This window comes from Limulus polyphemus, unplaced genomic scaffold (assembly GCF_000517525.1).
Source record: "Limulus polyphemus unplaced genomic scaffold, Limulus_polyphemus-2.1.2 Scaffold744, whole genome shotgun sequence".
Taxonomy (NCBI): Eukaryota; Metazoa; Arthropoda; class Merostomata; order Xiphosura; family Limulidae; genus Limulus; species Limulus polyphemus.
Window position 1 is genome coordinate 424,842 of NW_013666354.1, and position 15,584 is coordinate 440,425.

At 32.9% G+C, this 15,584-nt stretch overlaps 1 protein-coding gene across 2 annotated transcripts in view; it reads left to right on the forward strand.

The window, feature by feature from the left end:
- Positions 1–13,498, forward strand: part of LOC106460295 (RNA pseudouridylate synthase domain-containing protein 3-like) — a 28,049-nt gene extending 14,551 nt beyond the window's left edge. For both annotated transcript variants that reach the window (XM_013919986.2, XM_022386993.1), the window contains exons 7-9: positions 5,232–5,364; positions 8,456–8,598; positions 10,469–13,498. In XM_013919986.2, coding sequence (XP_013775440.1) covers positions 5,232–5,364; positions 8,456–8,598; positions 10,469–10,696 — 504 coding nt within the window. In that variant the 3' untranslated portion in view covers positions 10,697–13,498. The remainder of the gene's footprint in view (positions 1–5,231; positions 5,365–8,455; positions 8,599–10,468) is intronic.
- Positions 13,499–15,584: the final 2,086 nt, after the last annotated feature.

A 15,584-nucleotide genomic window follows, 5' to 3' on the forward strand; every position in this document is an offset into this window, starting at 1 on the left:
TCAACACCCATCTCAGTTGGGCCCAGCCCCTTCTCCCCTCCAACTGTGTTCCATGGAGCTTGTGATTCAGAAAGCACAATCTTCACCTTTTCTTCTTGTGTGAGAGGTTCTTTCTCTTTTGGGGACATGGGCTTTCTTGGGAGCTCTTATTCTCCTTTACTGTACCCACATGTGATCTCTTCAGTTGGTCCTTTAGGATCAATGGAACCTCACTGGAGATCCTCTTGATTTCCCAGTATCCCTTCCCACCAGACCAATTTTTACAGGGACAACACAATGGTTGGTCTCCTCCTCCATGACCAGAGGTGCATCTTTTTATGGATGCTCCTCTGTTGGGCTGGGGGGGGGGGGTCATACTGTGATGTCCAAGAGATCTCAGGCTGTTGGTCTTCAGTTAAGTAGAGTTTTCACATCAATATTCTGGAACTCCTGGCTGTTCTTCAGGCAAAGGATTCTTTCTTGCCAACTTTTAGAAACAAAACAGGGATGATCCACTCTGACAACTTGATTGTTTACCTTCTTGGCAAGGGGGCACCCAGCTGCGATCATTGTATTTTCACACATTTGACATGCTATTCTGGACCCACAGTCATCACATTTGTTTGCTGTCCTGTCATATCCTGGATGCTCTCAATCTTGTCACAGATCGATTATTTCATCCCAACAAGGTTCTTCCCATGGAGTGGTCTCGGTTGGGTACTCCATGGCTGGATGCATTTGCCACCCATCTGAATACCAAACTCCCTCTATTTTGGTCTCCTTTTCCTTGTCCTTTGGTGTTGGTGATAGATGCCCTCAATCCAGATCGGACAGTCCTCTACATTTATACCTATCTCCACATCTGTCTCCTCTCCAGGGTCCTTTTCATTATCCAAACCACTTTGTGTTGAGTTCTTATAATAACTCCATTTTGGGCAGCTCAGCCTTGGTTCCCTCTACTCTTCCCTCTTCAGTTGTCACCACTGTTACCTCTTTCTCTCTCTCCTTCTCTTCTCCATCAACCACATTTGGCAGTGCTTTATCCATCCATTTCCACCCTCTGATTTCATACATTTTTTTGTCCAGTCCCTTGCTTAAATTTTGGGACTTTCCACCCAGGTAGCATCCCTTTTTTCCCACTCCATCCGCTCCTCTTCCTTGTCTTTGTAACAACGTAAGTGCTTTATTTTTGAGATTTATCCCTTCCTCTCCTTCTACCCCTCACTTTTCTGAATTTTGTACCTGGCTTTTTGATAATGGTCTTTCTGCGTTGACCATTGTCAGTTAGAGAGTTGCATTATTGTCTACCTTTCATTTTTCCTGATTCTTTAATGTTTTTTCTTCTCCTATTATTTCTGTCTTGTTTCATTCTTTTCATCTCCATTTCCCTCTTTAACCTATTCCCATGCTAGATTGGGATCTTAATGTTATCCTCCATGCCTTTTCTCTACCTCTGTTTGAACCTTTGGCTTCCTGTTCCATATATCACATATCGGTGAAAACCTTTTTTCTCCTCCTGTTGTCTTGTGGATGTTGAAGGTCTGATGTGTTTGTCATTGATGTCTCTCACATCCTTTACCACCAAACTTATGTTCTCCTTTATTCTGATTGTACCTTTCTACCAAAATCTCTACTGCACGTGAGGGTAATGTTGCCTTCACTCCTATTTCCCTTCTATCCATTTAATATATATATATATATATATATATTCCCATTCTGATTCCAATCATCTCCTGTGTCTGGGCATGGCTCTGAAGTGCTATGTGGCTTGCACCACTCCTCTCCATGGTTCCCTTTCCTGTTTGTTTATACACTGGAATCGTTTTGTTTCCCATAACCTTTTTCCTATTTCCCTGATAAGTTGGGTTTTGCAACTCATCTGTATAGCCTATTCCTCTTTGTCTCCTGACTCCCATAACCTTTTTTGTGTCTCTGCTCTTCAGATTCATCACTTCACAATGTCTTTGGCTGCTCATCTTCATTGTCTTTTGTAGGAGATTAACCAGGCTAGCATGTGGAACACACCTCATACTTTCACGTCACTTTATCTGCGTCATCTGGTGGTTTCCTTCTCAACCGAATATTGTTTACCTCTTATCACTCATCGATTCATCACTTAGTACGTAAATGTTATTTTTCTTCTTTATTTCTTAATACAGAGGCCTCCTTGCACTTCTATTTCAGATTCCACTCTGTGGCGAGTGGTGCCTGCCAGTTGTACTAATTCTTAAATTTGCACTTTGCGACCTTTTATCACTGACATTCACTGTTGAGATGGAGTGTTCCACTAGGTCACTTCTAGATTAATTTTTGTCATGTTTTGCTTTATAAATATGTTTATCCCAGATTGTACACTCATGGACTAACATGAGTGAAGCAGAAAGGGAATGCTGCCATTCCTTGCTATTCTTTTGATTATACCAACTGGGTTTGGTCTGCTTTTCAAAATAAGATTTGTGATCACCCATTGCATATTGTCTGATAATGCATTCCTTCAGACTCTCTAACACATCTCCCCCTTCTTGTAGTGGAGTACAGGAGTCCTTACCACTTACCACTTTATAGCCACTGGGGTGATGGTCAGTGGAGGCTTCCTTCTGAGTGTGTTCAATTCCACTCAATTGAGAGTAGGGCTATCCTTCTACAATGGATCTGATGTAAGATTCCAGATGCCGTACAGTATGGATTGGACTCTTCTGTCACATCTCTACATACAGTTCATCTCTCTGACTGGGAACTCTTGTTCCTACTGCCGCCTGGATATCTGTTTCTGGGTGACAGGTGTTGGTTGGAGCTGGACTAGTCGACATAAGTCCTCACATGTGAGTGGGCTGGGATCCTCCCACTGCTGTGTACTGGATGGTACATTCCTAATGCTGCATGGCTCTGGACTGGAGTTGACCATCCATGTTGCCTTTCTACCTTCCTATCATTATCCAGATGTCTGTTCTCAGGGAATACTAGTGTTGGTTATGCACACATGATTGTTTTGGTTCTTGGAAATGGAAGTACTTCTTTTCTAGTTCCTGGGTATGAGGTGAATGGTAGAGGACCCAATCTCGGTCCCACTGGTTTTTGACTGGAGTTGATCTCCTGGTTACGGTCCGACAAGCCCTAGCTATTCTACACCAGTGGCACCTTTTTCAGATGTGCCTCATTTTCCCCCATTTCATGACATTTTCATTCATGTCAGGTGAAGAGTGTACCTGGTTCAAATGTGGTGCATGTGTATGTTTTCTATCCATTGAGATGACTCATTCCTTGAGTCCTCTTTAGACGCTTTCTGAGGTGACTCATCTAGGTTACTTCTACACTGGTCTCTCCACCCGATGCTTTGTGAGATGGATACTTACTTCCACTCACACTTCCCATCCATCCTCCCCATTTCCAGTGTATTTTTTCATGCATGATTTTGAAGTGAAGATTGGATTCTACTGCAGTGAGAGGCAGTCAGCTGCGCTAGAAGGGTGTCTTGCACTCCTATTGGTAGAGGTTTGTTGCATGTTTATTTGCATGCTACAGTGTAGCTATACTGTGTGGAAAATGTGGAGATTAGTTGGAGTACAAAGGCTAGTAGTGGGCAAAAATTTTATGCATATAGAGGACAGTACAAATCGAGGAAAACTGTTTTGTGAGTGGAAGTAAGTATCTATCAGAAATATGTTTTCAATTTAGGAAAATATTAACTTTAAAATGGTTCTGGCTTAAAAACTATTTGGCCTTAGGAAATAAAATTTCACCAGAGGCACATTGAGAATCACAAGTTTTATTCAGGAAAGTTTGGACAAGGTAAAATGTGTTTTCAAACCATATTATACTACATACCTAAATTACTTTTCTTGCAGACTAGCTATTGCTTTTATTTTTCTTCTCACTCTTTTTTTTTTCTTCAAAAATATAAGTTGATTATTTGAATGAAATGCATGTCAATGTGCAGGATATTGTGAGAATGAATGAACACTGTCCAAGACAAATGATGCTTGCAGTAACTTCACTTAGAAAAAGGCTTAACATGCTGATTTAGAATGATGATAAACATGTCAAATATCTGCGACAGTTTTTGAAACACCTGTCTTATGTCGAAACTTCCCTGAATAAAATTTTTGATTCTTTATGTACCTCTGGTAAAATTTAGTAGATTATAATTATTCTAATATTAAATGTAGGAGTTCTTTTATAACTATCCTATATATCAGAATTTTAATTCAAATGGTAACAAAGGCACTGAAGATGCTGCTTAAACAGTGTTTAATGTTACTCGAAGGTTATTAAGCTTAGAATGTAAATTTATAAATAACCATATTTTTTCCCTGATTAACTTCTGTTTTACTTTACTAACTGATAGGTTATTAAAGAAAAAAAATCCTATAACAAGGATTAGCTCAACACAGTTGTTTAATTTTAATTTGATTTCCAGCACATCTTGGTCAAGTAAAAGAGTTGGTAAGCTTACATGGCATTCCATGTAAGTTTGGTAGCAGTGTATATATGATGTAATATTTGTTTGAAATTTTTGAGTTTAGGTTAGTTCGTAACAAAATACATAGCCAAACATGGTATACATTTATCTATACACTCATACCTCGGTTAGGTTCTTGCAAGCACTGTGTTCTCCAAGACTATTAGTTGACAGGTTAGTGTTAAGTAGAAGTCTTTGAACTGGATTCTTTTGGATTTTACAAATTACGGTAATGATATAAAAAGTTATTTTTGGTATATAAGTAATTGTGTTGTTATAAAATATTCTATAAGTGAATTGTAATTTCTCCAATTTAACAGAATCTTCAGTGACTACTAAGTTTAATGGATCAAACTTCAGTGAGGAAATACTTGAGTGAAAAATTTATGTAGTTGTTTATTGCTTTAAGCTTATACATGTATGAAAGTATTGCGGAAATGGAAATGCATTGAAAGATAAAGTATAAAAAAAAGAGTGAATAGCTACAGGTTGTCAAATAACCAATTGTACAAGATTTTAATCATGCTAAAATATAAGCATTATGAAGAACAAATTATTTCTTTTATTTTGAAATGCAGACACCCTGTCCTTATACTGAATGAAATTTTTAAATATCTCTATTATAAAGCAAATAAAATTTCTCCTGTAAGGATGTAAAGCCATTTTGTAGACTATTTTGGTGTTTATAATTACAGAATTCTTATAAACAACTTCTTAAATTTCATTTTAGATTTTTGTACATAATAAATAAATTTCAGTTGATTTAATAGTGTTTGTAATATCTTAATTACAGCCTATTATTGTAAAGAAGTTTTCCAAGAAAGAAGTGTTAAACACGAAAGTTAGACCCGTGAATGTGGAGTTTAGAACCATATGTATCAATAAGCCTCTTTCATCCTGTCTTTTAGAAATAACAACATCTTCAGGTAGTATTTTTTCCACTATTCATTTATTTTTAATTTATTCATAATTCCCTCAAATCAAGTAATTCGAAGTCTACCAAGGAAATATGGTCATAACTTAATCATTAGCGCCATTAATGTGAGTTAAATACCAAAATTAATAATATGCTCTTTATTTATCCATCAAAGCTTTCTAAAACCTTTGAATTCACAAAATCAATAATACTTTAAGAAAATTAAAGGAAAAATTGTATTGTTCTAAAACTTTTTGTACATGCATTGCATTTGTCATGTGATGTTAGTTGCATAGATGAAAAGATGTTTAGAAATCTTTCATATGTTTATATTTATATACATATAAGTTGTATATCTTATTATAATAGTTGAAACTATTCATCTATATACCTGTTTGTCTATCAGTGTAAATATTGACTTGAACAATTTGTTGAATATTAGCAGGTGCCTGTTAAAACAATTAAATGTTAATTTTTCTAAAAATAATGATGAATAAAATATGCAGTCAACCAGATCCCTTGGATCAGATTTTATATGCAACTTGTTTGCTTTTTGTGCCATTTACAATCATCTTTTGTTATTCCATGTGTTATTTCAATAAGGAAAATTGCATTGCAATGAATTGTTGGCAAAAATCTTTGGTTTTTATGCAATGGATGCATCCAGCACATTAGAGCACTCGGCTTTGCTAAGTAGCTGCTGGGATTTTTTCCATTGGATGCCACTGTTTCTTGTCATTTTACTGAGTGCAAGAAAGACCATTACCAAAGTGAGCACTTTTTAGCAGTTGTCAAGAAGTGTCAAAAAAGAGATATTCAATTCAATGTATTCGACATGGTACAATAAAATCATGTATGTATATAATACAGATATGGAGGGGGGACAACAGATGTATACACAAACAAATTCCTCTCTTTATATATTTTTTCTGTTCATGCTTTTATCTTTGAAATGTTTCTTTCAATCAGTTGATGGAGGAATTCCTATTTTTTTCATGAAATTTGCTCACAAAAACAAGCATATTTGTTCTTAATAAGTTTTTTTCTCAGATTGACCACTCAGCACATATGAAAACTGATGATCAATATTGACATCGATATAAAATTTTAGCAATTGCAAAAAAATGAATAATTTTCATGTAATGTACTCTTCAAAATAAGCATTTTGATATATATTTCCTATGATTAATTGCTCAGGATGAGAAGTAGACATTTGGCTATTATATATATTGATGATAGAAAAGTTAGGACAGTGAAATTCACTATTTACTATATTCACATTATCTATTGAAGTGAAATTAAGTATTTTTTACTGGTGTATAATAAAAGTAAAGGAGAGTGGGTCACACCATGTTTTTTTTTTAAACAGTTTTAGATAAATAGATGGTGCTGATAACATTTTAGTAGCTCATATTTCTTAGGACAGAAACAATATTTAATAACATGTATTCAAATTACAAATTTAATTCTATGTGAAGTTAAACCATAAAACTTTTTTAATAATGTCCCATCGTGCCACAGAAGAAGACGATGTGATAAAATGGAACTGTACTAAAATAATAGGATATAAACCACACACACACACACAACAAAAAAAAAAGAGATAAGAAAAGCCTTCTACATCCACCTAACTGATGTTACTCTCAGTCAACCTAGCATATAAACCAGTAAAATTGGATACCCTTCTTGAAAACATTGAAACAGTTAATTCAAGTTATGGTGGAGTAAACACCTGTTGAGTGCATAATGCACCAGACCTTTCATCGAGAAGACTTAGGATTGAATCTTGGCCACTGCCAACACAGAAATAGTCCTTGTCTGGACTTTGCTGCAGTTTGCAGCATATTAACAGCCAACTTTTGTTTAGTTTAGTAGCAATTGAACTTTATTTAATGTAGTGATCAGCAGGTATGTCATTGCTGAAGTCTTTGTTGTTTGAGTATCTGAGAATGAATTGTAACAATAAACATTTTAAAACATATTAGGAAGGTAGAATAAGGTACTTTGCAAGAAAATGTCTTTTGTTATTTTTTATTAAAAAAAGGGTACAGTACAAAAGTATTTATAATTTGGTGGAAAGAACTGTTGTTTATATGTCAAACAAAAAAACATTAACTTAATTAAAATAATGGATATATTAGTGTACTATATAATGTTGATCTTAGGTAGTATTACAGTAAGCTGTAGATAAATAAGTAAAAAAAGACTATAAAATTTATCCAGCTTATCAACTTCTGCTATAATAGTTTAATTGCAGTGAAAAGTTGTTGAAATCTGAAGCAACTAACTTATGTGAGGAACTTGTGTTGTGTTTTTAGTTTGAAGCCTATAAAGGGTGCATTTGATTTGTTCTGATGCCTGGAACATTAGGGAAAAGTAACTGGTAAACAGACTTAAATAGTACAAAGATTTGTATTCAAATGAGTACTGGTGAATATCTACTTTTGAACTAATTTTAAAAGATAAAACAAGGTCACCTTTTGTGCATTTGCAAGTAACAACGGACATTCTTTTATGTCATTGTAACTTGTTTTCTTAATTGCATCTTACTTGTCAATAAGTTATTTTTTAGTGGCAATAGAACAAATGTTTGGTTTTGTTTTGGAAGGTATGGAATGATAATGATAATGCTAAATGTGTTGCATTTACAATAGTGAATAGCTTTTTTTGGTTTGTTACTATATAGAAACAATTCATTAGGAGTGTATATATGTAACAATTATTATTTTTCAAATTGAGCATTTGATTATAGTCAAATGTGTAGAATACTTCTAAGCATGTGGGAATTATTAACTTTTATAGTTTGCTACAATGGATAAAAAAACTGTCTGCCTACACATTTATCACTCTGAAATGAAATAGATAAGATATTGAATGAAGTATGGTTATAAATACAATTTCATTTTTTTTGTCATCAGATTTTAAGTTTCAGAAGTGTTGTTTGGTTTGTACTTTGTTTTTAAAGACTAATTTCAGACAGTAAAAATATGTATTGTATTTTATTTTATGCTTTTCATACAAAGTTATAACATTAATTTATAGGTGAAAATAATAAACGAGGTAATTACTTGTATACAATATAACCTATATGTCTCCTTTAGTGAAGTGGCACTTTCTTCGGGTTTATTTGGCTAACAAGGTATCATGTGTGTTAGGAGATACTCTATATTCATCAAGGGTACGTCAAATTTTAGGACAACCATTCACCATCAGTCCCTACAATACTGCAGCCTATGATATTCAGGTAGTATTTTATTATTGTAAATGATTGTAGTAAATTGCAGTAAAAGTCCAGAAATAGTCTTTAACACTTTTGCTATGAGCTTGGTCAAATCAGCCAAGTTTGTATTCCCAAATTGACCTTTATAGCTTCCATACCATAACTTCTAATATGTTTTGTGTATCTTCATAAAATTTTGCCAGCTTTCAGTAATCTTTAAGAGTCTCTTGTAGACTAAAAATCAGAATTTTTAATGAAGTATTTTCATTAAGAATTTCTCCATGAATATATGGAATCAAAGTGTTGACTGCTCCGAGTACAAAGTGATTTTTTCATGTTAAAATTAAAAAACTTTTCTTCATCTGAAAAAATCTCGTGTCTCATTTGCATACTCTCTAAAACCTAAGTAAATTTCAAACATTCTTTTTCAGTAAAACTTTATATTTTATCTGTTATTTTCTCTACCCTAACTCTGAGGTTAGTCAATTTGACCAACTTTTAACCAACCAAAAAAAATCAAAATAAATCTAAATTACCCTTTTTCTCTTTATAGACTGACTTCAAATTGTAACATAAAACTACATTTATTTATCTTAAACAGCTTTAAACTCATAACATTATATATCTGTTTCTACTTAAATTTTGTTTTATTGCTCTTTGAACTGTGTCTAACTGATATTCCTGCCATCCAAGTTGTAAGACATTTGGCGAACATGTAATTCACATTACTCTATCGTATTACATAATGCATGGGCTACTTGTAAGTTGCTTATGAAAATTTTTTTAAGTATTAGTATTATTCGTTATTTTATGTAATCTAACCTAAAAAGTTTCTAATTTTTACATTTTAGTTACTTTTAATAATAAATAAAGAATACACATGAAAAAAAGAAATAAAGTAATTACCTGTTTTTAATTAATTTTTTTTTTGGAGTCAACTGTCAATGAAACTTAACCATACTTTTGTGTACTAATGGTACTACTGCACTAAAGAATTTTTTATTTAATTAAGTAATGTACCAAAGGACAAAAAAGCAGACAATGTTCTATAACTATTGCAATTTTTCTGGCTTTCTAATTATGCAACAAGAGCCATTAAAAATTCAGCTAAGCTTGTCACTGTGTTTCCTGTGGGAATAAAGTTTGAACTGGAAGCAAATTAGACAATTTTCTGTACAGAAACCAATGTAACATAATATGTAATTTGATAGATTAAAATCTTGGCTTCCTATTGGTTATAAATAGTATAATATTAAACGTCAGAGAGAACTATTGGCAATTTGTGGAAGAGAGGATGTGGCAAGAGGGGTCTAATTTTTCTAATTCATGGCACTGTAACCAAATAATATTGAAGGCTATAAAAATTATGATTTGCCTGAGTAATGACAACATTATAATGAGTAATTTATGCTAAACTTAGTATTTCTTGGAAGGGTGATAAATAAATTCTCAGAGAAAATACTAGAGAAAATTGAATTTTTTTTTAATATTGCCTTTTAAAATGAATAACTTAAAACTTATATAATATTAAAATTTAGATTATTAGCTATGTTTTGATGCAAAGTTTATTTGTATACCATGATAATAAAGTACTTTAATTAAATTGTGAATGATAACTCATTAAAACCACATGTGCAGAAAAGGATGCCCTAAAGGAAAGAGTTAACTTATAAAAATTACTGCTTTGCACACATGACTTTGTTGTAATTTTTAGATAGTCATTTTGAATTACATGATTTTGGCATTTGAGCTTTCTTTAATTTATTAAACTGAGCAGAATGTAAAAATTTTATAGGTAATATTTTTTTCATTTTGTGGAGCATGTGATAGATATATGTATATATCTTATGATTTATGTAATAACTGTTATATGTGTTAACGTTTTTTTTTTCAGTCCTTACCAAATGAAGTCTGTAGTAGGTTAAAAATTCCAACTGGAATTAAAGGACACACACTTGTTCCTGTTATGCTTCATCATCAGTCCTTTCTATTGCCAGATTTCGTTTCAAAGGGCCAAGATCTACTCATATCTGCCTTACCACCAAGCCATTTTTTGTGGACATGTTCTCAACTTGATATTCTTCCAGAGTCTAACTTGATGGTAGAATGCTCTGTGACTTAAAAATGTGTCAATTTGCAATAGACTTTGTATACTTTTTAAATTATGTAACAATTTATTGCTATAAAGACTGGCAACATTTTTCTTGTTTATTAACATTGTTCTCTCACTCTCTCGTTTTTTTTAATAGTAAAATGGCAGATATTAACTTATGACATCTTAACTGTTATGCCACATACTTTTGTTTCTCCCCAAAAAAGAAAGAAAAACTGTGCTGTGTGTATATATATATATATATATATATATATATCATATATGTGCAGTTAATTTAAATATTCAGTAACAAATTTTTAATTTTCTTAAACTTCAAGTGACAAAATGTTCAACGCTATTCCTAACAACCTTAATATATCTTAACTATGTACATGTCCTAATTCAACATTATTTTGTTGGCAAAACTGATTTATCAACTTTTGGTATTTGGTATATAAATTAGAACATTTTTATTTTTTAAAACAAATTTATTGTACATTTTTCAGTAATTGGTCAAAGAAAATTGTTCCCCCCACTCAAAGGGTGTTTTGGGCTGTGTTCTTCATTAAAACACTATAAATTTTGAGAATTCTCATTTTTATAAACGTCTTTTGTATCTCATTATTTTATCTGCTTAGTATGCTTCAGTCATTTGTTTAAAGCAAGGTACTTGTTCATTGAACAGCAAATTACAATGAATTTTATACATTTAAAGTGAGTCATTGTTGAAGTTCGCATGTGTTTTTTGAGCATGTTTGCGACTGAGAATATTGAGCAGAAGTTGATAATATTTTTGTCCATCACAGTGCTTGGCTTCGCTGTAACAAACTTCATACAATCTCTTAAACATAGACAAGGCTATTGCCAATGGAGTTGCTACTGGTGCACTTGTACTAGAGTTTTTGAGATAGAGAGTCCCCTGACAGAATAATCATCCCTGGAATTCCTCTACCCTCCGCAGAAAATAAAAATTAATATATATATCATGGGGTTGATCTTTAAAATGTGAGTGAGCATGGCATATTTTATCAATGGTCTGTCACTGTACAGTAGAGTTGGTGTCAAGAGTATGTAACTTTGGTTTTAATCAATGGCTTTAAATATTATAAACATTATCATTATTTTAACTTTCAATACATTTTTATTCAGTTGCTGACTTGGATTTGACATGTTATGAAATATGTGAGTAATTACCACACACTAGCTCTTAAGGGAGATCTATATGTTCAATTTGCAAACAAGCCCTCAAATCTGTCATTATGCCTGAAAGTAGACTTTTATGTTTTTTGAAGTGATGCACATATACATGATAAATCTAAAATGCCTATATTAAAGGAAGATTTTTCTTATTTAAAAGGGATATTAATCTTCAGTGAGAGATTGTTTTAACATTCAATGAAAAGTGTTTATTATATGTTTAATAAAGACAAGCATTATGTTAACAGTTCAAAAGATTAACTTCAATGAAAACTAAAAACAGAAATGAATATTGTTCCTTTTTTATTTTATCACTGCAGTGTTGCATCATCATAAAGTTAACATTGTTGAAGAGTGATAATATAAGAATCTTGTAATAAAGATGAGATTATTTTTAAAAGGTAATTTATATTCATTTAGTGACATTAAAAAGTAATTTGGATTTTTTTTTTGTGAAATGTTTTAAAAAATTGATTTAAATTAAAGGTATGTAATTGTTTGGGTCCATAGGGTATGCTTTACAGTGAGAAATATTAGTAGTAGGAATTAATTGGCTAACAAAATGAATTAGTGTCAGAAATTAGCTTTGTAATGATTTAAAAAAAATATTAATGTAATAGCCACACTTGGTAACTATGAGTTAGAAAAATACCCATTTGTCACCACTCTGTGTGCTCTACAACCAAGCCTACTTTCTATACTTTTTTGTTTATATTTCCACTAGTTCCATAACAATTCAATTTATTAATTAAACTTTTGGTATAGAACCTGTAAAAAGGCTTTCTGAAAGTCAATAATTCTTTAACAATTTTAAGTTAAGAAACACCTTTTTTTAAAAAAACGAAAGCATGCAGTGTATTGTACATTAATATTAACTTTTAAGAGATTCCAAAGTATTGCTAATAACAGAAGTAGAACCCATTGGTCCATATTTTTCTGGGTTACTTCAACAATAATGAACAAGTTGACAAGTTTTGGTATCTCTCGTATAATAATAATGCAATGCCACTGACTTGTCAACCCAGCCTGGCATGGCCTGTTGGTTAAAGCACTTGACTTGTAATCTGTGGGTAGTGGGATTAAAACTTGTTGTAGAATGTTTGTTCTTTTAACCATGGGGCCTTATAATTTGATGGTTAATCCAATTCTTTGTTGGCTAACAGTTGGTGATAGGTGCAGCCAGCTGTTTGCCTACTATTGATCAGCAGTTTGAAACTAGACCCCCCTGTGGCTCAGCAGGAAACCTAAAGGCTCATAATGCTAAATACTGAGTTTTGATACTCAGTGTGGGCACAGCACAGATAGCCATTGTGTAGTTTTGTGTTTAACAACAAAACAAACAATCAAAATTAGGAACATCAACAGATTAGTAGTTTGTCATAAACAAACAAAAATGTGTCACCCTGTAAACTGCATTAATCCAGATATAAGACTGGCAGTATGGAAAAGGAGTGGGAGATAATATTATGATATATTATTCATTTGTTACAAAATTGTAAGATAGATTGTCTTTTATTGTATATCAACTGACCTTAACTATTACTTGAACACTGTAATCCATAATTAATTTATTCTATTCAGGAGTGAAAACTGACCAAACTGTGGACTCAGACAAAAATAAAAATTGAGTCTAAAGATTAAGTTTGTAGAAATTAAATGTGTCTTTTTGTGTATACAGTATATACTCATTTTCAGTGTCAATCACCCCACACATCACGAGTTGTGGAGAAGCTACCTACTTTAAGAGTAACTTCCAACTTTCATCTTACTGGAACTTTGTGTAGTCTCTGTTTGCATCAACCCACCTTTTACTTTGTTATTTCTGGAGGCTACTTCCTGCTTTTCATTACCAAGTTAGGTCAAACTATTGTAACTGTAGAACTAATTTCAATCAGTATACTGCAAGTTACCGTCAATAAACCAATTGACTTGTGGACTAATTTCTTTAAATAATGAATTTATTTCATTTTATGCATTATTTTCAGCTGAATTTTACCCTATAAGTCCAGCTAATTCCTGTTTTCTGATGCATTTTTAGCTCTTTGTTGTTCCTTTGATCTGGTTGGGCTTAGGGTATAGTATCCTTGATTAACAACTTTAACAGTCTCAGCTGTAATGGTTATGTTTCCCACATCTATAACAGTTCTCTTTTTCCAACATCCGTTGAGAGGAGTTTTTATTCCATAGAGGCTTTTGTCTGCACTCCTTGGCAATATATCCTTTCAACATTTATTGTCTCATGGTTTATTTCCTCTATTATGTGTAACTAGTTATCTAACCAATGCTTTCAGTTCTTCTAGACTATCTTCAGGAGGAGTTGATGTCTCAGAACTACTTGATATGATTATTCTATTTCTTCATCTCTGAAATAAATTTTCCACCTTTCTTCACCATATTGAGCCAAACTATTGTAACTGTAGAATCAGTGTCAATCAACATATTGCAAGATTTTCCATCATAAAATCTATGGACTTATTATAAACAGTTTTCCTCAAACAATGAACTTTTTATCTCATTTGGAGCAGATGGAGTATTTCTAGGTGACCTTTTTCCTATAAATCTAACATATTCTTATTTTCTTGATGTCTGGCTAACTCTGTTTTATTCCTTTGATGTGGTTAGGCTTTGTCTCATAAGCTTAATGACAGCAGTTTTACAGTCTTGGCTGCAACAATCATATTTCCGCAGTTATAACAGTTCCCTCTTTAAAGTGCCTTCTTAGAGGAGTTCTTATTCCATAGAGGCTTTAATATACAATTCCTTGCAATATGTTTTTCATGTAACACTTGAAACATCTATTTTCTTGTGATCTATTTCCTGCAATCTATTTAAATAGCTGTCTTATTAATTCTTTTAGTTTTTCTAAACTAATGTGAGGGGACTTGATGTTTCAATTCTACAGGATCTGATGATCCCATACTTATAGATGGTGCTTCTAGTTGTTTATCTGTGACTTTAATGGATTCAAGTTCCATTAGCAACTTGAGAAATTTTTTTTTAGAAATGTAAATGTATTTTCCTTCAGCCTAATTCTTATATCCTAGACTGTTATGGCATCTATAACTTGGTCATGTTCCACCAAATCAAATCCATAATTTCACATGGAGCATCCAGATAAGATAATTGGGTAAACCTTTATGAATGTTTCTGCAAGTTCGGCCAAGATATCTCTCTTTGGCACCATGCTCTCGAACTTTGCATATTTACTTCTGGTATGTAACTCTGATCCTGATGGACAAATCAGTTACCAGTATTTGATAGTTGTTACAGCTCTCATCTAGAAGTTACTTAATGTTGTTAAAACTGGCCATTTTAAATGAGCAGCAAGATGAATAGCTTGTTCACTATTCAACCTGTTCACTTTGGGAATTAATTTGAACTGATCCAGATATCCCTTGCATGGTAACTTTCATTATAGTCCACTGGTTTCTTGACTGGATGATGCTGTTGAACTGGCCAGCTAAATTATGGATTTCATTTGGTATTATCATGGCTGGAGTAGTCCAATGGACTTGCAATCACATATTGCAGCAGTAGTGGTAATGGGTGTAAACCAAATGGGCCCTGTTATTCCAAACTTAGTGTTTTAGGTTCAAACTCTTGGACGAATGCAGAAAGAGGTGTGGCTGGCTTGATCTTTGCATTTACTAATTCTTTTTCCAAATATTCTGTCATTGATTTATTTTTGCACCTCACCAATTTTATCATTAAAGCCATTCTG